Source organism: Canis lupus, chromosome 29 (genome assembly GCF_003254725.2).
Source record: "Canis lupus dingo isolate Sandy chromosome 29, ASM325472v2, whole genome shotgun sequence".
In the NCBI taxonomy this organism is placed as follows: domain Eukaryota; kingdom Metazoa; phylum Chordata; class Mammalia; order Carnivora; family Canidae; genus Canis; species Canis lupus.
Genome location: NC_064271.1, coordinates 33,119,171 through 33,143,484, shown reverse-complemented (window position 1 = coordinate 33,143,484; position 24,314 = coordinate 33,119,171). Strand labels below are relative to the sequence as shown.

Genomic DNA, 24,314 nt, shown 5'->3' with positions numbered 1-24,314 from the left:
TGTGTGTGTGTCTCATGAATAAATAAATGAAATCTTTAAAAACAAAAATGTTTCATTAAATTTAAATTAAATTTCATTAAATTAAATTTCATTAAATTTTGACAAATATAATACACTCATGTAAGCATCACCCAGATCAAGGTATAATACATAGAGCATTTCCATCATTCCAGAAGGCTCCCTCCTGTTCTTTCCAGTCCTCTCTCTCCAGACTCTCAAACCCTCCCCACCACTTAGAGTCAACTGCTATTCCAATTTATACTAGCATAAAATACTTTGTTTTATCACTTTATAAAAATAAAATCATTAATTTTGTGTCTGGCTTCTTTCTCTCCATACAATGGTTTTAAGCTATATTCATATTGTTGCATATATCACTTCTCTGTTCTTTTTGACTGCTTCCAGGTATTCCTTTGTATGAATAGGACACAATTTTAACTATTTTTTAACTTTATACTTAAGTTCCACTTAATTAACATACAGTATAATATTAGTTTCAGGTGTACAATTTGGTGATTCATCACTTCCATGCAACACCGGACACTCATCACAACAAGTGCACTCCTTAATCCCCGTCATCTATTTAATCCGTCCCCTACCCACCTCCCCTTTGGTAACCATCAGTTTGTTCTTGATAGTTAAGAGTCTGTTTCTTGGTTTGCCTCTTTTTTTCCCCTATGATTATTTCTTAAATTCCACTTATGAATAAAATCACACAATATTTGTCTTTCTCTGACTTATTTCACTGAGCATAATACTGTCTAGCTCCATCCATGTCATTGCAAATGGCAAGATTTTATTTTTTTTGGCTGAGTAATATTCCATTTATATACATATTTATAATATTGTGTGTGTATCTCTATACACACACACACATCATCATCATCATCATCTTTAGTCATCAGTCAGTGGACATTTGGGCTGTTTCCAAATTTGGCCATTGTAGATAATGCTGCTATAAATAGCAGGGCACATGTATCCCTTTGAATTAGAATTCTTTGGGTGAATACCCAGCAGTGCAATTGCTAGATCAGATGGTAGTTCTATTTTTAACTTTTTGAGGATCTCCATACTGTTTTTCATAGTGGCTGCATCAGTTTATATTCCCACCAACAGTGCAAGAGGGTTCCCCTTATTTCACATTCTTTGCCAACACCTGCTATGTCTTATGTTGTTGATTTTAGCCATCCTGACAGGTGTGAGGTGGTATCTCATTGTAGTTTTGATTTGCATTTCCCTGATGATGAGTGATGTGGAGCATCTTTTCATGTGTCTGTTGGCTATCCAGATGTCTTCTTTGGAAAAATGTCTCTTTGTGTCTTCTGCCCATTTCTTAACTGGATTTTTTTTTTTTTGAGTGCTGAGTTTTGTAACTTCTTAGTCCTTTTATCAGATATGTCATTTGCAAATATCTTCTCCCATCCCATTCCATTCCATAGTTTGCCTTTTAGATTTGTTGATTGTTTCCTTCACTGTAGAAGCTTTTTATTTTGATGTAGTCCTAATAGTTTATTTTTGCCTTTATTTCCCTTGCCTGAGGAGGCATATCTAGAAGGATGTTGATACGGCCAATGTTAAAGAAGTTATTGCCTGTGCTCTCTTCTAGGATTTTTATGGGTTCCAGTCTCACATTTAGGTCTTTAATCCACTTTGAATTTATTTTTGTGTGTGGTGTAAGAAGGTGGTCCAGTTTCATTCTTCTGCATATTGCTCTCCAGTTTTCCAACACCGTTTGTTCAGGAGACCATCTTTTTTCCACTGGATATCCTTTCCTGCTTTGTGGGAGATTAACTGACCATATAGTTGGAGATTCATTTCTGGGTTTTCTGTTCTGTTCTGTTGATCAGTGTGTCTATTTTTGTCCCATACTATTTTGATCATTACAGCTTTGTAATATAACTTTGAGTCTGGAATTGTGATGCCTCCAGCTTTGCTCTTCTTTTTCAAGGTTGCTTTGACTGTTAGGGGTCTTTTATGGTTCCATACAAATTTTAGGATTGTTTGTTCTGACTCTGTGCAAAATGCTGTTGGTATTTCAATAAGCATTGCATTAAACGTGTAGATTACTTTGGGTAGTATTTTAATTTTAACTACCTTCTTGATGATCAACATTTGGGTTTCCAGTTTTGAGCTAATTATGAGTAATGCTGCTCTAAACATTACCATACCAGTCTTTATTTAAACATAAGCATTCATTTCTCTTGGGTCTGTTTATAGTAGAATTGTTGAGCCACAGACATATGTTTAGCTACATTAGAAACTGACAAATGGTTTTCTAAAGTTGGTGTAATATTTACACTGCCATCAGTAAGTATAAGAGAGTCCATTGCTCCATAGCAATTCTTGTGAGTAGGCAGTGGTATTTCATTGTGGTCTCAATATGTGTTTATAGAATAATTTATTGGTCCTCTATAACAAATACTGATCGAGTCTTGGTGGAAATAATGTTCAAATAATTATCTCCATACTCTCTCTCTCACTATCAAAAAAGATAAATAAATGTTTTTTTAAAAGTTCTATTGTCAAGCATTTTCTTTTTTTTTTTTTTTTTTTTTTTTTTTTTTTTTTGTCAAGCATTTTCAAAGTTATAGTTTACTATCATACATACATCATTTAACTAAATATCAAAGATTTTTATGGAAAGGGATACTATAAAGGAGTCATGCTCATCTCCTGTTTTACACTTAAGTTGTGAGTTGCTAAAATCTATACAGTTCGTAAGTGCTGGACTTGAATCTTCAATTCACATTCTCTAACTTCAAATATTTTTTATTTTTCCCAACAAGTCAGCTATGCCTCTTTCTTTTTTTTTTCCTTCTTTTTGCTATGCCTCTTTCTAATGACTCATCTTGATATTTCAACTTTATTCATATAATAAATATCAAAATATTAAGAAGAGAAAAAGAGCTCATTATTATAGATTTCCAAAATAATACAAATAAGTTTATTATTCCAACTAGGAACAGAGGAATGGACTAGTTCACATTCATAAATACTTTAGTTAACAATTGTTCTGTGAAATCAGGAATGGCATAACAAAAACTTTACATAAGTGAAATTACACAGCTGGTAGCACGCTACAGAAATAGAGTGAAGTAGAGAATTCAGAAAGTACGTTATGAATTAAATGTTATAAATTTGGAAAGTATGTTATGAATTACATGCAGTAATTTAACTCAGGTAATATACACCCCCACAAGAAGATTCATTTAATAATTTATCATACAGATTTACTACTAATGATCAAAATTTTGTATATTTATCTGACTATGCAGAGACCATTTGCAACCACTTTTTAAAATTACACACAGTTTTAAATGTATGCTATTTTTGCTGAGTATTCAAATTAAAATAGACTTAAAATACATTTACAAATCTTAGGTATAACTAAGTAATTAGAGTGTGTTTTTAGCTCTTCCCCATTAACACATTTATTTAGCAGGACATATTGGATGTCTATGTATTAAAAAGCATTGCCAAAAAATAAATAAATAAAAAATAAAAAGCATTGCCGACTCAAAATGGATGAATTCTATTCCCTTCATCTAGATACTTAACACTATTCATCTGCATACCTGTATGCTCCATTAAGCTGTGATATAGAAGCCTCAATTTGTATATCTCCAGTGCTCAGTAGAGGAGTTCTAAAAGCATTATAGCTTTGACATCAGGGTCCCAGCTTTGCTATTTGTTAACTATCAACTTTGGGCAAATTACTTGACTCCTTTAAGTTTTAGGGGTTTTTATCTGAAAATTGGGTCCAATAATGAAACTTGTCTGGCAAGGAATTATAAGCATTAAGTGAAATAATGCATATAATGTGACTGGCTTTCAATGTCTATGATTATTATGTTTATTGAATAATCTGATGACTGAATAAATGAATATATGAATCAACAAAGGAACATAAGCATAATATGCAGCAATATCCAATAAATGACGTATGAGTGACAAAACAATATTTGGAAACTTCTTGATATCCAAACTGAACTGTAGGATAAGAAAGTCAGTGTAGGATTTAGACATACACTATTGGAGAGATCTGATTAAACTTTTCAGAAATATTAATTTGACAAGGATTCATCCTATGGGAAGATAGGCTGGTACTTTTTTAAACTGTCAAGGTTATAAAAGACAGGAAAAGTCAGAGGATTCATTCCATATTGAAAGACACCAAAGAGTCATGACAATTAAATGCAATACATGAACCCATATTGGATTGTGGATCAGAAAAGGAAAAAGGACATGGTTGAGAAAATTTAAATAGAGTCTGTGAATTGAATGGCAGTGTTATATCAATGTTGAGTCCCTGATTTGGAGGTTTGAATGGCAGCTATATAAGAGAGTGTCCTTGTTTAGGAAACACACATTGGAATACTTTGGAGTGATGGAACATCATGTTTGCAGCTTGCTCTCAAATGGTTCAGGAAATGACTAATGATAATTAGCGTATATACAGAGAGACAGTGAGACAGAGAGGGAACAAATGTGGCAAAATGTAAAACGTGATCCTACTGGGGAATCTTAATGAAGCAGATACTGATTTTTTTGCAGTGTTTTTGTAACTTTTTTGTAAATTTTAAATTATTCCAAAATAAGTTACTTTTTAAAATTTCTAACAAGCGCATTAGGAAATTCAACATCAGAGAGATATTTTTAAATCAATTTCAGAACTTAAGTTCAATGAAACTAGTGTCTTCTTTGATACTACAGAAAAATATGGACCATATTGCTCAAAACAACTGCTCTGCTGGACTCCTCAATGTCTTTCAGGGGTAGGTTTCTACCTCCCCACACACATGTGAGCTAGGCATCTGGACTCCAAATGCATTGCTTGCAGCTTCTTCTAGCCAACCCAGAAGTTATTACAACAGTAAAAAATTCTCTAAGTGTTTAGATATGGTGGTGAAATGAGACTGAAGAAGAAAAAATAAAGGAGAAGTTGTAAAGAAAGAATTCTAAAAACAAGCAACTAATCCATATAATAATAAGTATAAGGGAGTAAATAAAGAATGCTAATGCCTTCAGCAAAACAACAGGCAGAAGGAGCTACTAGATTGGTGGTAAAGAAGATAAATTTGTTTTTAAGTAGGGTGATCATAAAGTAATCACAAGACATTACAAATTAAACATTGAGCAGACTATTGGAACCATCACGCTAAAACCCAAGAATGATATGAATTCTGGCTTCTAAATAAAGAACTAATAATCATTCTTAGATTTTCAATGCTATATTTTACATTCCTCTCTCAACCTAAGAGACCAACAAAGCTTTCACCATTGGTGAATTTGGGTATTGGAAAGTAATATTCTCATGTTGGGTCAACATTAATATATTTGTCTCATATACATTGGCTCTTACTCTTGAGAAAACCAACAGCTATTACTGATAAACTAAAAACCACTTTCATTAGTTGGAAGTATATTGTATTAGAACTTAGAACATTCTATAATAGCTCAGAAATTCCACTTTCATTAGTTGGAAGTATATTTTATTAGAACTTAGAACATTCTATAATAGCTCAGAAATTCCATTAGGTTCAGATCATCAATAAATTTAGAATATAGGGGAAAAAATCCAGTTAAATATGGCTTAGCTAGAAAGCTAATTGTATATAGACAATCTTCTTTACAAATGGTACTGTTAATCTCCTTACATAACAGTAGACCATGAGGTTTAATTAACTGAAGTGCTTTCAGTTAGCTCACTGGATGAAAAATAAATAAATAAACAATTATAGTCCATTGGAAGGAAACACTGAAGAAGGCTAATCAACTTTTCAAAATAATGTAAAAGAATGAGGAAACTTCACATAGTTACCCCATCCATATTCACTTAACAGATCCATCATGACCCGATTACTGTTTATAAAATACTAACATAAGGATTTTTTTCAAAACATTTATTCTATTAGTCACAGTCTAAACCAATATAGCATTCATTAGTCACAGATGCCACTAGTTATTAACAATTTCCTGAAGGCATTTTTACCCTTAATATCTGTTACATTCACTGTTCATGCATTTTAATTATAAATTAAAAGCAATGCAAATATTATAATCAGAGAAACAGAGAACATTTCTAAATGAAATACTATATTTAAAATTACTTTAGTTTTAGAAATTCTTCATATTAGCTGAGTTGCATTACATCTAGTCACATTACACCTGCAGGTGACTGAAAAAAAAAAATCTACTCTAAATTTGTCATCACATAAAATCATGCTGGCAAATATTTCTAGAGTGTTATACATATTGCATGATGGAAAATTTCCTCTAAGTATACATTGCTATAAATCCACTTTGTAAGATCATTAAATATTCAATGTCATCAACTCAAGAGAAAATGAATATATTTGGAAGTTTCTTTGGATTTTTTTTTAACCTAGTGTTTTGCTAACCCTATAAAAATGAAAAGAACATAAAAATCAGTGTCTTGGTCCCTTTTGGAAATGATATGGACTATGACATATTTAACATAAGCAAAATTGTGTTTATATTTCATATTTATTGTTAATATTCAACTAATTTTTGTTACATGGCTACTAAGGGCACTATGCTGACCACATTAACTGCCATTTACTATAATACCTTAATTAACTGTATGTGGTTTCTGTGTCTGGAGTGTCCTACCTTTCCACGTCTCAGTGAATTCCTCTTCCTTCAAATCTGTATGAGAATTATCCCCTCTGTGAAGCTTTACTCTCCAATTCTAGTCTGCTCACACTTAGGCAGTCTTGGTCACCTGCTCTTTGGTGCTAATATAACATTACTAACTTACATTATAGAAGTTGAATTGTGATTATTGGATTTTTAAAAGTTTATTTATTTATTTATTTATTTATTTATTTATTTATTTATTTGAGAGAAAGAGAATGAGCATGAGAGAAAGAGAATGAGCATGAGCAGGGTAGGGGCAAAGAGAGGGGGAGAAATAAACTCCCTGCTGAGTGTGGAGCCTAACACAGGTCTTGATCCCAGGAACCAGAGATCATGATCCGAGCCAAAGTCAGATGCTTAACTGATTGAGCCATCCAGGCACCCCAAATTGTGATTGTTTATACATCTTTCTCTCTCAAGAATGTCAACGTATCCAGGGTAGGCATCATGTGTTGGTCATCTCTACACACCCCACAGCAGTAAGGAAAGCACCTGAAACACAGTAAGAACTCAAACGTTTACCACTTCATAAAATTATATGCTTTAGTAAGCAGAGTATTTTACATTTTAGTGTTCTCCAGAAACACAACATATTTTATTCAATTAATTAAAAAATGTTTGTTGAGCACTTAATTTACATCAGATACCTTTTTATATGTCATGTATTCAATTTTTCATGTAATTGTCCCCAAATCTTTAAGAGCTTTTTATTCTAGCTTCCATTTACAGATGAGAACCAAAACTAGGTTCAAAGGTAACCTGACGACATGCCCAGTGCTTTTTCTTCTAAAGTCTTATAGTTGAAAAAATTGCTCATATTTTATTTACTTTCCTGCCTTACTGAATAGAATGTGCTCAGTTCAGTGAATTCTTTAGGAATTGGCCAACGTTCAGGTTTATTATCAGTTCATTCTCTTCTCCAAAAATAGAACTCCCCCCACAAAACCTGGGACAAAAAAACAACTTCTGGTTGTTTCAAGTTATTACTTGAGGTTATCTACTATAAACTAGTTGTTCTCTCTATAACTCAGTAGTTTCTCTTATTGAAATAATGCAACATTCATACTATTTGAATTTAATTCAGAGGGATCTCAGAGACTTATTTAAATGTTACTTTAGGAGATGTAGGAGAAAATACAACCTTTAGTTTGTTTCCAATAGTCTGCCAGATACAAAGTTCCAACAATATATCCTCCCAGAATCAGAGAAGACTCTGATTTGAGAATTACTAGAAAGTCCTCCCATCTAAAGTCACCCATCAATGGCAATGTCTGAAATCCCATCACTAAAGTCCGTCAAAGGAAGTTAGCATTTCTCAAACTTGATTTTTCTTAGGTAGAAATTTTATTATGGATCCTCCAGCAATGATTTGAATAATTTTATAGGAATGATATGAAAATATGTTCAACCCTGAAACTAGATATAAATTCCCTTGCTTATATATTTTATATAACTATAAAGCTAAATTCTGTTTGTAAGCTTAAAACTTAAAAATCAATAAGATTGAAGCAAACAACATTAGTCTCAACCTAAACCAAAGTCTTGTATACAATGACCACTGATTAAGAAAATGAGGCCATAACATCTCTCTTCCTTCAGAGTTTTTCTCCACTTCTTACATTTTGCCTCTACCACAGAAACTCTTTACTCTTTTTCTCCTTTTTGTACAGAAAGAGAGAGTGTACATGCAAGTCCACACAGAGGGGGAAGAAGGAGAGGGAGAAAGAGAATCCCAAGCAGGCTCCACACCTAGTGCAGAGCCTGTCGCTGGGCTCAAACCCACAACCCTGAGATCATGACTTTAACTGAAATCAAGAGTTGTACACCCAACCAAATGAGCCACCCAGGTGCCCCAAGAACCTCTTTACTCTTAATCCAGAGCTAAGAGATGGCCTAAACCATCATCCTCTCAACATTCATGTAGTCATGGAGTAACTAGAATATGCCAATCACTGAGCCAGACACAAGGGATATGAAGGTGGCCAGGGTATAGCCTCAGCCTGAAGGAGCTTTTTATACTCTGGAAATGAAAAACAGATCTTGGGACGCCTGGGTGGCTAAGTGGTTGAGTGTCTGCCTTCAGCTCAGGGCATGATCGTGGAGTCCCGGAATCAAGTTCCACATTGCGCTCCCCTCGAGGAGCCTGCTTCTCCCTCTGCCTATGTCTCTGCTTCTCTCTGTGTATCTCTCATGAATAAATAAAAACTTTAAATAAAAAAAAGGAAAAACAGATCTAAAAATGTTTGTAAAATGAGAAATGATAAAGTGAAGATGTGTGTATGACACAAAGTACAATAGGAGCAACAAGGAAGGGGGAAGATTTTTGCAAGTGATATATCTGATAAAGGGTTAGGGTCCAGGGACGCCTGGGTGGCTCAGCGGTTGAGTGTCTACCTTTGGCTCAGGACATGATCCCGGGTCCTGGGATCCAATCCCACATCGGGCTCTCTGCATGGAGCCTGCATCTCCCTCTTCCTGTGTCTCTGCCTTTCTCTGTGTGTCTCTCATGAATAAATAAATAAATCTTTTAAAAAGGGGGGGGTTAGGGTCCAAAATCTATAAAGAACTTACTTAACACTATAAAAAAAAAATCCAATTTAAAAGTGAGCAGAAGACATGAACAAATATTTCTCCAAAGAAGACATCCAGAGAGCCAACAGACACATGAAAAGATGCTCAACATCACTATATACACACCTTCTGAAATGAGAAGAAAAAAGGCAGGAGAAGCTTGAGCTAAATAGACAAGGAGTGGAACAGCATTTCAGTCAAGATAATAGTGCATGTAAATAAAGACAGCGATGGGGTAAGAAAAATCTGAGTAATTCAAGTTACCATAAGTAATTTATTATGGCAAAAGCTGAGAGTGCAAAGATACAAGAGTTACAGGTAAAACCAGAGATATAGATAACAGTTGATCATAAAGGGCCTGGAATGTCACAGTTAAGAGTTTGGACATTATGCCATTGGAAAGGAGGAGTTGTTGATGGCTTTCAGTTAGAAATATGATCAGATTTATATTAATTAATGATTGCTTTTACACAGTAGTGTTTAACACTATTGCAGAAATGTAGCAACTTTGTACAAAAAATTAGAGTGCTCTTGATAAAATTCCAGTAGCCACTTCACCCAGACTAATAAGTAACCCTTTTCTTTCCCTTCTCTTCTTGCTAGCTGGAGAGTTCCTCTACAGAACAACACAAAATCATAGAATTTAGAGTTAGAAGGAAACTTAACTATTACTTTGCCCGATCCTGTCATTTCCAGGGTAAGGCAAGAAATTTGACTTAGCTCACTCATCTATTCAGTGGAAAACAAAGAATCAAAATTCATGTCTCTCATTCCAGAATTCTTTCCAGTTGTCCATTTTCTGAACTTTGAGACCTCTGATCTAGACAAAGTGAAAGTATTCATCTGCAGTTTTAATGCTTGTGTTAATACTATTCTATTGACAAACAATAGGAGGTATCTTAAATAACTTATAAAGGTGCTTGAATTAATATCTGTAACATTCTTCTTTTGACCTAAGGGTTGAATTGTCAGACCCGTAGGGTTGATTCAGACTTCATAGAATCATAAAGCTTATCTAATAACAAACTTCACTAATTATTCAATGGATACTGGTCACCATCAGACATAGCCAAAACATCTTTTTTTTTGGCAAAACTCAAAACCACCAGACACAGCATCCCAAGCTGTTTTCTCCTGCATTGGGCACATTTAGGTTTTGGATGTATAAGGAGTTTTTGAGGGATCCCTGGGTGGCGCAGCGGTTTGGCGCCTGCCTTTGGCCCAGTGCGCGATCCTGGAGACCCGGGATCGAATCCCACATCGGGCTCCCGGTGCATGGAGCCTGCCTCTCCCTCTCCCTCTGCCTGTGTCTCTGCCTCTCTCTCTCTCACTGTGTGCCTATCATAAATAAATTAAAATTTTTTTTTTAAAAAGGAGTTTTTGAGGAGTGTATTCAAAAGCATTTTTCACAAAAGGAAGATGATTTAATGTGAGGATAATCCCCTTTTATACTACTTTACAAAGCTTACATCCATTCCCCAAATCACCAACCAGCCATGCTACATAAATCTATAAATTCCAGCTTTATTTGTAATAAGCAATCTAGAGAGACCAAAACTGTCCTACTAAATGCATTTTATATATAGGAACTCTCTGGTATCTTTCCACTAGTGAATACTATGAGCAAGTTTACAAGGATGTCTGATGAGGCCATTTACTCCTCTATGGGTCCCAGAAAGGGGAAATTAGTCACAAGCCTCCTATGAACCATATGATCCTCTCAATAGATGCAGGGAAAGCATTTGACAAAATACAGCATCCATTCCTGATCAAAACTCTTCAGAGTGTAGGGATAGAGGGGACATTCCTCGACATCTTAAAAGCCATCTACGAAAAGCCCACAGCAAATATCATTCTCAATGGGGAAGCACTGGGAGCCTTTCCCCTAAGATCAAGAACAAGACAGGGATGTCCACTCTCACCACTGCTATTCAACATAGTACTAGAAGTCCTGGCCTCAGCAATCAGACAACCAAAAGAAATAAAAGGCATTCAAATTGGCAAAGAAGAAGTCAAACTCTCCCTCTTCATCGATGACATGATACTCTACATAGAAAACCCAAAGTCTCCACCCCAAGATTGCTAGAACTCATACAGCAATTTGTCAGCGTGGCAGGATACAAAATCAATGCCGAGAAATCAGTGGCATTTCTATACACTAAAAATGAGACTGAAGAAAGAGAAATTAAGGAGGCCATCCCATTTACAATTGCACCCAAAAGCATAAGATACCTAGGAATAAACCTAACCAAAGAGGTAAAGGATCTATACCCTCAAAACTATAGAACACTTCTGAAAGAAATTGAGGGAGACACAAAGAGATGGAAAAATATTCCATGCTCATGGATTGGCAGAATTAATATTGTGAAAATGTCAATGTTACCCAGGGCAATATACACGTTTAATGCAATCCCTATCAAAATACCATGGACTTTCTTCAGAGAGTTAGAACAAATCATCTTAAGATTTGTGTGGAATCAGAAAAGACCCCAAATAGCCAGGGGAATTTTAAAAAAGAAAACCATATCTGGGGGCATCACAATGCCAGATTTCAGGTTGTACTACAAAGCTGTGGTCATCAAGACAGTGTGGTCCTGGCACAAAAACAGACACATAGATCAACGGAACAGAATAGAGAATCCAGAAGTGGACCCTCAACTTTATGGTCAACTAATATTCGATAAAGGAGGAAAGACTATCCACTGGAAAAAAGACAGTATCTTCAATAAATGGTGCTGGGAAAATTGGACATCCACATGCAGAAGAATGAAACTAGACCACTCTCTTGCACCATACACAAAGATAAACTCAAAATGGATGAAAGATCTAAATGTGAGACAAGATTCCATCAAAATCCTAGAGAAGAACACAGGCAACACCCTTTTTGAACTCGGCCACAGTAACTTCTTGCAAGATACATCCACAAAGGCAAAAGAAACAAAAGCAAAAATGAACTATTGGGACTTCATCAAGATAAGAAGCTTTTGCACAGCAAAGGATACAGTCAACAAAACTAAAAGACAACCTACAGAATGGGAGAAGATAGTTGCAAATGACATATCAGACAAAGGGCTAGTTTCCAAGATCTATAAAGAACTTCTTAAACTCAACACCAAAGAAACAATCCAATCATGAAATGGGCAATAGACATGAACAGAAATCTCACAGAGGAAGACATAGACATGGCCAACATGCACATGAGAAAATGCTCCACATCACTGGCCGTCAGGAAAATACAAATCAAAACCACAATGAGATACCACCTCACACCAGTGAGAATGGGGGAAATTAACAAGGCAGGAAACCACAAATGTTGGAGAGGATGCGAAGAAAAGGGAACCCTCTTGCACTGTTGGTGGGAATGTGAACTGGTGCAGCCACTCTGGAAAACTGTGTGGAGGTTCCTCAAAGAGTTAAAAATAGACCTGCCCTACGACCCAGCAATTGCACTGCTGGGGATTTACCCCAAAGATACAGATGCAATGAAACACCGGGACACCTGCACCCCGATGTTTATAGTAGCAATGTCCACAATAGCCAAACTGTGGAAGGAGCCTCGGTGTCCATCAAAAGACGAATGGGTAAAGAAGATGTGGTTTATGTATACAATGGAATATTCCTCAGCCATTAGAAACGACAAATACCCACCATTTGCTTTGACGTGGATGGAACTGGAGGGTATTATGCTGAGTGAAGTAAGTCAATCAGAGAAGGACAAACATTATATGGTCTCATTTTTTGGTGAATGTAAAAAATAGTGAAAGGGAATAAAGGGGAAAGGAGAAAAAAATGTGTGGGAAATATCAGAAAGGGAGACAGAACATGAGAGACTCCTAACTCAGGGAAACGAAGTAGGGGTGATGGAAAGGGAGGTGGGTGGGGGGTGGGGGTGACTGGGTGACGGGCACTGGGGGGGGCACTTGATGGGATGAGCACTGGGTGTTATTCTTTATGTTGGCAAATTGAACTCCAATAAAAAATAAATTTATTAAAAAAAGGAAATATATGTATATATATAATCAACTATAGGATTAGACGATTATCTGAGAAATTCCTAAAATGATTACACACATATTTAATAATTCAGAATTATTTCTGAAGCAACAATGTAATGAAAAAGAAAACTTGGGCAGCCTCGGTGGTGCAGCGGTTTAGCACCACCTGCAGCCCAGGGCGTGATCCTGGAGACCCTGGATCGAGTCCCACATCAGGCTCCCAGTATGATACCTGCTTCTCCCTCTGCCTGTGTCTCTGCTCCTCTCTGTCTCTATGAATAAATAAATAAAACCTAAAAAAAAAAAAAAAAAAAAGGAAAGAAAAAGAAAACTTTGTCTTTTAAGACAAAGAACACCATTTTTTAACAAAACTAATTTTTTATTTCTAGGACATAAAAGTCAAATCGTATAGTCTATCAAGTTATTTATTATATAAGGGTTTTTTTTTATTACATGACTGGATCTAAAGTTAAAACCTCTAATTTTCTTTAAAAATCAGTAGGGAACTTGTGATTTTTGGTAATACGGAAAACTAAATTAAAATTCTTCCTGGCAAGTACTTAAATTTTTTCTCCATAAACTATGACAAATATATTTTAAAATGCATAACCAATATCTTAAGTAAATCTTCAGTTTTCAAAACTACAAAGAAAATAAGTATTTAATGAGTTAATTCAGGCTGCACTGGGTTTAGGAGATGTGGAGGGTGGTCTTGATGCCAAAGGCTTTGGTTTTCATTGGAAAGTGCACAAAAGAAGTGGTCCTATTAATGACAAAATAAAGACAAAGCCAAGACCTTTTTAAAAGAAGTGCATCCTTGGTGGACTGACAAAAAATAATTTATCCAATATCCCAGAAGATTAAGGAAGTTTACCTAGGCTCTGGATAGGAAAATAATTCCCTTAGTAATTTTTCTTTTAGTTGAGGTAAAATTGGTATATAACATTTCATATCTTTCAGGTGTACTATATTATAATTCAACATCTGTATGTACTATAAAGTGATCATCACCAAAAGCCTAGTAACCATTCACCACTATACACTTGACCGCCTTCAGCCATTTCATCCACCCTCAAAACTCCTTCCCCTCTGGTAGCCAACAATCTGTTCCTGTATCTATAAGTTTGTTTTGTATTGTTCTTTTCATTTGTTTGCTTCTTCCTTAACAATTCTTAATGTTAAAACTGCCTCACAGATTTGGGATTCAAATTTACATACACAAAAAAAGAGTAAAATAAGCAGATTTTTTAGCAATGTAGAAATAACCAACAGAAGTAACTATAGTTAAAAATACTGTATTATTGTGTACTTGAAAGTTGCTATGAGAGTAGAGCTTAAATGTTCTCACCATGACATCCTAATGCTAATAATGTGAGGTTAAGGATGTTTTTTTTTTTTAAGATTTTATGTATTTATTCATGAGAGACACAGAGAGAGAGAGAGAGAGAGAGGCAGAGACACAGGCAGAGGGAGAAACAGGCTCCATGCAGGAAGCCTGACATGGGACTCCATCCCGGGTTTCCAGGATCACACCCTGGGCTGAAGGTGGCGCTAAACCGCTGAGCCACCCGGGCTGCCTGTAAAGGATGTTTTAACTAACATTATTGCAGTAAATGTTTCACAATACATTTATCAAATCATTGTATTGTATACCTTAAACTTATATAATGTTATATGTCAATTATATATCAGTAAATAAAAAATAAATTTTAGTTAATTTTTTAAAATAAGACAAATTAAGGAATAAGCTTCCACCAATAATTAGGGCTGGACAGTGATAATTCTTTCTGAACATATTAAAGTATTTTTATGCACTAACTACAGTCATAGGTTTTTTAAAAATAACATTTTTACATTTATATAAAATATTTATATTATTCAGAAAAAACAGGCACGATTTAAATTAATTCATTCAATTTTTCCAGTATTCTAATGTTTCAGATGTCCTTGTATTTCAATGTAGCAAGCAAGACTACACTTTAAAAGTATTTTCAGAATATGGAAAGAGCATTTTCAGTTATGTAAATTACTTTTATTTTAAAAGAGCAGAACAAATTTCTGTAACTGACAGATTCACTTTAGCTTTTCCAAAAAAAAATGTTCAATATTTTTTAAAGCTAAATGATTATAATACCATGACTTGATATTATGTATTGTAAATGGACATTGAATCCTGACTGCTCAACCGGGTCTTTAAGATATTTGTAAAGAAGATTCTATTGAAGATAAGAATTGGTTGTTCACAGATAACTTGTATGTTTAAACCTAGTATACCAAGAGATGGATTGTGAAGAATAACAGTTTATGATGAAAAGTAGCCATTTCAATGATCTTACTACTATTGTTGGATGGCATATAGAGTAAAAGTGTGCAGACAACCAGGAGTTATCTTGTTTCCTCATCCTTCCAATTGATGACTGTCTGTATTTTAATAATCAAAAAGCCTTTAAGGACATGGATGGAACCAGAGGATATTATGCAAAGCGAAATAAGTCTATTAGAAAAAGACAATTATCATATGATCTCACTCATGTGGAATTTAAAAAAAATTTTTTTTTAATTTATTTATGATAGTCACAGAGAGAGGCAGAGACACAGGCAGAGGGAGAAGCAGGCTCCATGCACCGGGAGCCCGATGTGGGACTCGATCCCGGGTCTCCAGGATCACGCCCTGGGCCAAAGGCAGGCACTAAACCACTGTGCCACCCAGGGATCCCTCATATGTGGAATTTAAGAAACAAAACATAAGATCATAGAGGAAGAGAAGAAAAACTAAAACAAGACGAAATCAGGGAGACAAACCATTAGACACTCTTAATCATAGAAAATAGAAGATTGCTGGGGGTAGGCGGATGGGTTGATTGGGCGATAGACATTAAGGAGGGCACATGATGTAATGAGCCCTGGGTACTATATAAGACTGATGAATCACAGACCTCTATCTCTCAAACCAATAATACGTTATATGTTAATTGAATTTAAAATTTTTTTAAAAGGTGGATGGATAAAAAAATAAAGTAATATTTCTCTAAAAAACAATGCCATTAAGATCATATATTGGGATATCCATGCATCTACTGGATATGTCACTAGCAGGATGGAAATGAGAGTTCCGTGGCTCTACTAGGGATTATGATTCCCACCTTTCTCTTCTACCCTCTGCTTTGATCTCAGGCTTCCAAAATGGAGAAGATGAGATCTTCACTGGACATTGGTGAAATGGCCCTTAAACAAATTTTTGAGTTTTTGGAAAATGATTTTGGTTAACAGCCAAATTGTAAAAGAAATAATAGGATATTCTATTCTATATCTGGTTAAAATGATATAAATGCAGTGAAAAGACCTAGCATTAGGTAATAAGGTAATACCAAAAGTGGCACAGTAAAGGGTTCTGATGGTAAAGACCTTTCCATCTTTTTGGGGGAAGATACAGGTGAAGGAAAACATTAGTGAATGAAGCAGCGTATTGTGATGCTATGTATTGAAGAAATATGTAAATTCAAATGCTGCAAGTATAGTATATTTAATTAGGTTGGAGTCAGGTATCTTCAAGGGCTTTCAATTAAATTCTATTCAACTGAGGAGGCATCACAATTCTGAACTTCAAGGTATATACAAAATTGTAGTAATCAAAACAATATGGTTCCAGCACAGAAATAGATATATAGATCATTGGAACAGAATAGAAAACCCAGAAATGAATCCCCAACTATATGGTCAATTAATCTCCTGCAAAGCAGGAAAGAATATCCAGTGGAAAAAAAGATTGTCTCTTGAACAAATAGTGTTGAGAAAACTGGACAGCAACATGCAGAAAAATGAAACTGGACCACCTTACACCACACACAAAAATAAATTCAAAGTGGATTAAAGACCTAATTGTGAGACTGGAGCCCATAAAAATCCTAGAAGAGAGCACAGGCAATAACTTCTTTAACATTGGCCGTATCAGCATCTTTCTAGATATGCCTCCTCAGGCAAGGGAAATAAAGGCAAAAATAAACTATTAGGATTACATCAAAATAAAAAGCTTCTACAGTGAAGGAAACAATCAACAAATCTAAAAGGCAAACTATGGAATGGAATGGGATGGGAGAAGATATTTGCAAATGACATATCTGATAAAAGGACTAATGTCCAAAATATAGAGAGAACTTACAAAACTCAGCACCCCCCCCCCAAAAAAAACAACAAATAATCCAGTTAAAAAATGGGCAGAAGACACAAATACACATTTTTCCAAAGAAGACATCTGGATAGCCAACAGACACATGAAAAGATGCTCCACATCACTCATCATCAGGGAAATGCAAATCAAAATTACAATGAGATACCACCTCATACCTGTCAGGATGGCTCAAATAAACAGCATAAGACACAACAGGTGTTGGCAAAGGATGTGGAGTAAGGGGAATCCTCTTGCACTGTTGGTGGAAATATAAACTGGTGCAGCCATTCTGGGAAACACTATGGAGGTTCCTCAAAAAGTTAAAAATAGGGGCCTCTGGGTGTCCCTGCCTTTGGCTCAGGTCATGATCCCTGGTCCTGGGATCGAGTTCCACATCAGGCTCCCCGCAGGAAGCCTGCTTCTCCGTCTGCCTATGTCTCTGCCTCTCTCTGTGTGTCTCTCATGAATAAATAAATAAAATCTTTCTGGAACAAAACAAAAAGTTAAAAGTAGAACTATCCTCTGATCTTGCAATTGCACTGCTGGATATTTATCCAAAGAATACAATTCTAATTTGAAGGGATACATGCACACTGATGTTTATAGCAGCATTATCTACAATAGCCAAATTATGGAAACAGTGCAAATGCCCATCAACTGATGAATGGATTTTAAAAAAGTGGTACACACACACATATGATGGAATATTATATTACTTGGCCATAAAAAAAAGTAAAATCTTGCCATTTGCAATCACATGAATGGGGCTAGAGTATTATGCTAAGCAAAATAAGTCAGAGAAAGACACCATATAATTATTAAAAATACCATATAATTTCATTCCCATGTGGAATTTAAGAAACAAAACAAATGAGCAAAGGAACAAAAAAAGAGAGAGAGAGCGGGGGAAACCAAGAAACGAACTCTTGATTATCAAAAACTCAGCCATCAAACTGTTGGTTACCAGAGGGGAGGTAGGTAGGAGGATGGGTTAAATAGATGATAAGGATTAAGGGATACACTTGATGTAATGAGCACTGGGTGTTATTTGCATGCTGAATCACTATATTGTATACCTGAAATTAATATTACACTATATGTTAACGAACTGGAATTTAAATGAAAACTTTAAAATTTAATTTTTTTTCATTCTAATCAGCAGAGACTTGAGTTTCTATTCTATATAAAGGTGTTGTGGGGATAAAGTAAGTCTTCTCCTTCAAAAAGTTTAACTTTATTGGTTCAGAAAAAAATCCATGCTGGAGTAAGATATATATTTTACAATTTGTGAAATCAATAATCCAATGGAATTTTCTAGGCTTATAAAACTAGGAATCAGGGACGCCTGGGTGGCTCAGCAGTTGAGCCTCTGCTTTTGGCTCAGGGTGTGATCCCAGTCCTGGGATGGAGTCCCACATCAGGCTCCCTGCAAGTAGCCTGCTTCTCCCTCTGTGTCCCTGCCTATCTCTGATTATCTCTCATGAATAAATAAATAAAATCTTTAAAATCAGTCAATCAATCAAGGAATCACCTATACAGCTTTTATGAAATTCCAGTGATTTGTAAGAAAATTATAAACTTGTAAAAAGTTTTAGAACAAATTGCTTCTGAGCAATGAAATACATATACTCTAAACTGTTATTTATCAAATACACTGTCTCTGTTACAGGCTGAATTATATTTTCTCAAAATTCATATTGGATTCCTAATCCCCAGGACCACAGAATGTGACCATATTTGAGTTAGGGTCTTTAAAGAGGTAATTAAGTTATAATGAGCTCAGTGAGGTGGAACTTAATCTAATATGACTGGCATCCTTATAAGAAAAGGAAATTGGGACAGAAACATGACCAGGGTGAAGACAAAGTGAAGACATAGAGAGAAGATGGCCATCTACAAGCCAGAGACCTACAATACTTCCCTCCCTCATGACCTTCAGAAGAAGCCAACCTTACTGACTTGTTGATCTAGGACATTTAGCTTCCAAACTGTGATAAACAAATTTCCATTGTTTAAGTCATCCAGTCTATAGTAATTTGCTCTGGCAGCCCTAGCAAATTAACGTACTCTGCTTAGTTCTAATATAATCATCATTATGAATCTGAGATGAACATTAGGCTATTGGGAATGCAAAGCAGTATGTCTCATTTTCCACTATAGTTTCTAAGAGTTCTGTTAATCTGATCAATTAATAAAATACTTATGAAAAAAAAAAACACCAGAAGAACAGAAAAAGGAAAAAGTAGTTATCTCATGGTGTAGGACTAGAGATGGGAACTTTGGGGGAATGAACTGTTCCTTTTATTATAAGCCTTTATGCACATATTATTTTTTAATCATTTGCATGTTACTTTGATTAAATTAGATGCATACAAATGGGTAGGTGGGTAATTAGAAAAGAAAAATAAATAAAACCAATGGGCAATGTGATCACATTTAAACAATTCAAATCAACAATGAAGTTTTGTTTAATCCTCCACTTATAAACTATTCTCAGGGGCATTTTGACTCTTTAAAGTTCATAAACAGAATTCAAATCACCCAAGCAGAAGTAATTTGCTGCTTTTAAGCCAAAGCCCTGACTAGCTACAGAGTTGCCTCTAGGAATTAACCAGAACAAAATCCCGATTAAACAACTAATTGGCTTGTCTACTAATGAAAAGAAAAACAAAGTTCATTTCTCTACCTTGAGACAGAGTTGTAAAAACAGAAGTTTTCAGAACCACCTCAGAGAAAATGTTTAAATCACTGACAATAAAATCCAACAAGGTGAAGCCTAGAGAAGAGAATGATGAGAATAAACAAGATCCTGATCCAAGCAATCAGCCTCAGCAATCTACAAGACAGGTATGCTACTTATATTCCTAAATCAGTCTTGATTATTATCTTTTTTTGTCTAGTGATAGATTTTTGTCCAGTGTTCTGATATACACTGTGATATGTAAAATTGCTTTACTGTTTTCACCTGCTACCATTTGGGTCGTGCACTGTTTGTCTTCGGGGTGTTATCACCATTGTTTTATATATACTATGTATATTTGCTTTAAAATAGATTAATAAATGTTTAGAAGACTGCATTAGGAGTTGGAAAAGCCAAGTAAGACTTCTCATTATTGTTTACACTTCTATATCATCCAAAATTAAATAATTTCTCAAGTATTAAATGGGCTCTATGAATTTGTTTCAACAAAGAATGTCAAACATCCTGGTGAAGGTAAACTACAATTTAACAATAATTGCTCTAGACCAGGAGCTCTTGATAGGGAACACTTCTGCCACTTCGGACAATTGGCAATGTATGTAGTTATTTTTGGTTGTCACAGGTTGGTAGAAATGTTACTTTCATCTAATGAATAGAGGCCAAAAAGGCTACTAGACATCCTACAATGTACAGGACAGCCCTTCAGAACATAGAATTATCCAGTTCAAAATTTCAGCACTGCCGAAGTGGAGGAACCTTGCTCTAAACAAGTATTTTTCATAAGTTCTAGGTCTACTCATTTCTTCATGTGTAGCCTTGTTGTATAAACCAGAGATAGTATATATAAAGCACATGGTAGAGACTTCCCAAATGTAATTATTATTATAAATATAATTTGTGTTTATATGACATTTAAGTCCAAAGTGATCATTACATGATCAATATTCACTTACAACTGTCTATAGAACAATTTTCATAAATTACTAACTGGATTTACCTAAAAGTGCTATGTAAGATTTTTAGAGCAATAATTATTTTCTCATATAAAAGAATTGGATGAGAGATGTCAAGTACAAGCAGGAGTGTACCTCAGGGACTAAAATAGCATGGTCTAATGATTCAGGCTTAAATGAGCCCAGAGTATAGAAAATACTGAGATTACTTAGCATTGGCCCTGGAAAATCTGCCTTTTATTTCTAATTAACATTGACTGTGTTAGGAATGGAGAGCAGATATAGAGGATGTGCTTAATATTGCTTCATGAGAGTGCTCTTGACTTCTTTCTAATTCTTATCCTAAAATGAATAATCCCACACTTTGAAAAATATTTATATGTTTAAAAACTCAAGGAGTGTCACAATTGTTGAACTGGGTACTTCTTTCAGCTACTCTTGTGTTTCTTGCTGGGAAAGTCACTGCAATATTTAACCCCCATCTATCGTAATTATTTTTCCACAGAGCACATAAAAATAACTAATATATTATTCTCTCAGAGAACATAATAGCTAACAATAATTACTATGTGCCAGGCAAGGTACTATCCTTTTCCAAGTACTAATGTATGAAATCTTCAGAATAATCATGAGTCCTATTATAATTTGCTGCTTACAGACAACTGGCAAACCTTGGACTTGAGCACCTGAGGGCTAAATTTCTAGGCTATACTTACTCGGAACAAATGAATATTAGTTGAATCAACTTTCTAAATACTCTACTTGCAGGATAAAGGGATGTTAGAGAGAAGGCAAAAAGAACAAACTCCTTACAGGGTTGTCTTTCCTTCAGAAACATTAATACTAGAGAAGTACTTAGACTAGACACAGGTAGAACAACTCTTGTGTATATCCCATGACATTCTGACAATACTCATGTATGGATGTTAACATGAAGTCGACTGGCATTGAAATATATTTTAAATGGCATATTTTGGGAAATTATTTGCATCTACTCTTAAATGTAATAACATGTTGGTAGAGGAAATAGAACTTTTCTCTAGTTTCAAAAATGCTAAATATTAAAAATGACAGAAAGTTGTAACTATATTTTTATCCACAGAATATAACCTGTTTTAAAGATTTTATTTATTTATTCATGAGAGACAGAGAGAGAGAGGTAGAGACACAGGCAGAGGGAGAAGCATGCTCCATGCAGGGAGCCTGACATAGGACTTGATCCCAGGACTCCAGAATCACATCCTGGGTCAAAGGCAGGCTCTAAACCGCTGAGCCACCCAGGGATCCCAGAATATAACCTTTTAAGATGGCATTTAAACAACAAGTTTCTGAAATACAAATAGATGATTTGAGGCCTATGGGAAGATACTCAAGAATGAATAAATCAATTTACATTGTTCTTTTAAAGTGTCATCTAGGAGTTAGTTCTCAACCCAAAATATCATAGGTGACTTCCATTTGTCAATAACCAATAAATCAAGACTTGCAAACTCAGATGAACCCAGACTCTCATACTATAGAATAAGACCATTCACACAAATCTACATATGTATACATGAAAAGACTCTGATGAAAATGTTTATGAATAGCATCATATGATGTAAAAGTACTCGATTGAAGTCAGAGGCTTCATAACATATCCAGGGATATCTTTCTAGCTACTTAATGAATTTCCTACTCAATAACAAGAATAATAATAGCTGTCTTGCCTAACACATATGGTTACTGTGAGGCTTAAATTAAATCATCTGATTAATTTACTTTCCAGTTTAAAATGTTCTGACATACAGTACCTATAAACAATGTCAAACTCCACATCAAAGCTTATGAGACTCTCAAGGCCTCTGTCCCTGTCTATTTAGCTATAGTCTTATTTTCTCATATTGTTTCCCATTCAACCACTTCTACTTTAGTTTTCCCCAACCTGTATGCAATCATACCTTAGACATCCTCTGCCTGGAATATTTTCTATGCCTGAAAAAAAAAAAAAAAAAAAAGAAGAAAAAGAAAGAAAGAAAGAAAGAAAGAAAGAGAGAGAGAGAGAGAGAGAGAGAAAGAAAGAAAGAAAGAAAAGAAAGAAAGAAAGAAAGAAAGAAAGAAAGAAAGAAAGAAAGAAAGAAAATCATCTTGATTTATAAAACCAAGAGCCACTTCCTTTTTACAGTCTCCTGTAATAGGAGTCTCTTTTAATGGTCTCCTCCATTTCCTTCTACTCCAGTAGAATTGACCACTCCACCTTTATGCCCTGTTGTATCCTCTACAGACATTGTCTCATCACCTATAACATTTCCTTGCATTTACATTTGTGTGTGTTTGTTTCCCCTACTAGACTATGAACTGCTTCGGAGCCAACATTTCTGTGTTCTAACCTTTTATTTTATTTCACTCTATCCCCATAAGGGACATCCTCAAACACACACTGGCCACACCCAGTGAGACACACCTACATTTCAAAGGAAAGCTTAGATGCTCAGACAAATGATGAGGTAGACGCAAATGAAATCAGAAAGAGAAGAGAGCTCTGAATTAAGAAACTAGACTACTTTCTTCTCTCCATCACTTAAAGTTCTACTACTAAGGACATATACCAGTACCAATACTAGGGCTGTAGGGAGTGGGACTGAAATTGGGAAGAACATGTGCCAGGGAGATGCAGCAACCACACTGCCAAAAAAAAAAAAAAGGAGAGTGCCTAATGCCTGCAAGCTGTGAAGGTCAAGGCTGATTATTCAATAATAAATTGAATATAATTATTATTAATAAAAATAATAAAGCCAAGAATATTCATTTAAATACAAGAATTATCATTTGTAGTATACCATAAACAAATGACAAACTTATGATTTGCTTGATCTTTGAATAAAAAATTCTGCTCTATTTTACCTTTAAATTTATTTTTATGTAAATTCATCATGTACAATCTTTATTTTGTTTCTTAAAGGGAGAAAACAAAAGTGAAAATAAATCTCTCCAAACCAAGATGACTCCAGTCACGTTTGAAGAATCACATGCCAAAATGCAAGGTCAGAACCCAAATCTGTAGGAAAAAAATTAAGTAAAATGCATATCTCTCTTAAATGTGTTACCTTAACTAGGTTAGTCACCTAGAATAAATCACACTTGAGCTACCTTAAAGATCTGAATGTTTATAAAAACATTATTTCTCCATTCCATCACTTTTAATGCTTTATTTATTTATTTATTTATTTATTTATTTATTTATTTATTTATTTATTTAAATGCTTTTTTATTACCTACTGTGTGTC

The 24,314-nt window shown here is 35.0% G+C and overlaps 1 protein-coding gene across 10 annotated transcripts in view; it reads left to right on the top strand.

The window, feature by feature from the left end:
* The window catches only part of CNGB3 (cyclic nucleotide gated channel subunit beta 3), a 247,129-nt gene that overhangs the window by 79,508 nt on the left and 143,307 nt on the right, over positions 1 to 24,314 (top strand). For 6 of the 10 annotated variants that reach the window (XR_003130386.3, XR_004810395.2, XM_025433545.3 and 3 more), the window contains 2 exons: positions 20,091 to 20,241; positions 23,990 to 24,071. The exons of 2 other annotated variants lie outside the window; for them this stretch is intronic. Coding sequence is in view for 6 of the 8 variants with exons in the window: in XM_025433545.3 (XP_025289330.1) it covers positions 20,131 to 20,241; positions 23,990 to 24,071 (193 nt within the window). In the remaining 2 variants the exon portion in view is untranslated. The remainder of the gene's footprint in view (positions 1 to 20,090; positions 20,242 to 23,989; positions 24,072 to 24,314) is intronic. 2 more of the 10 variants (XM_035708249.2, XM_025433547.3) reach the window with 1 other exon arrangement.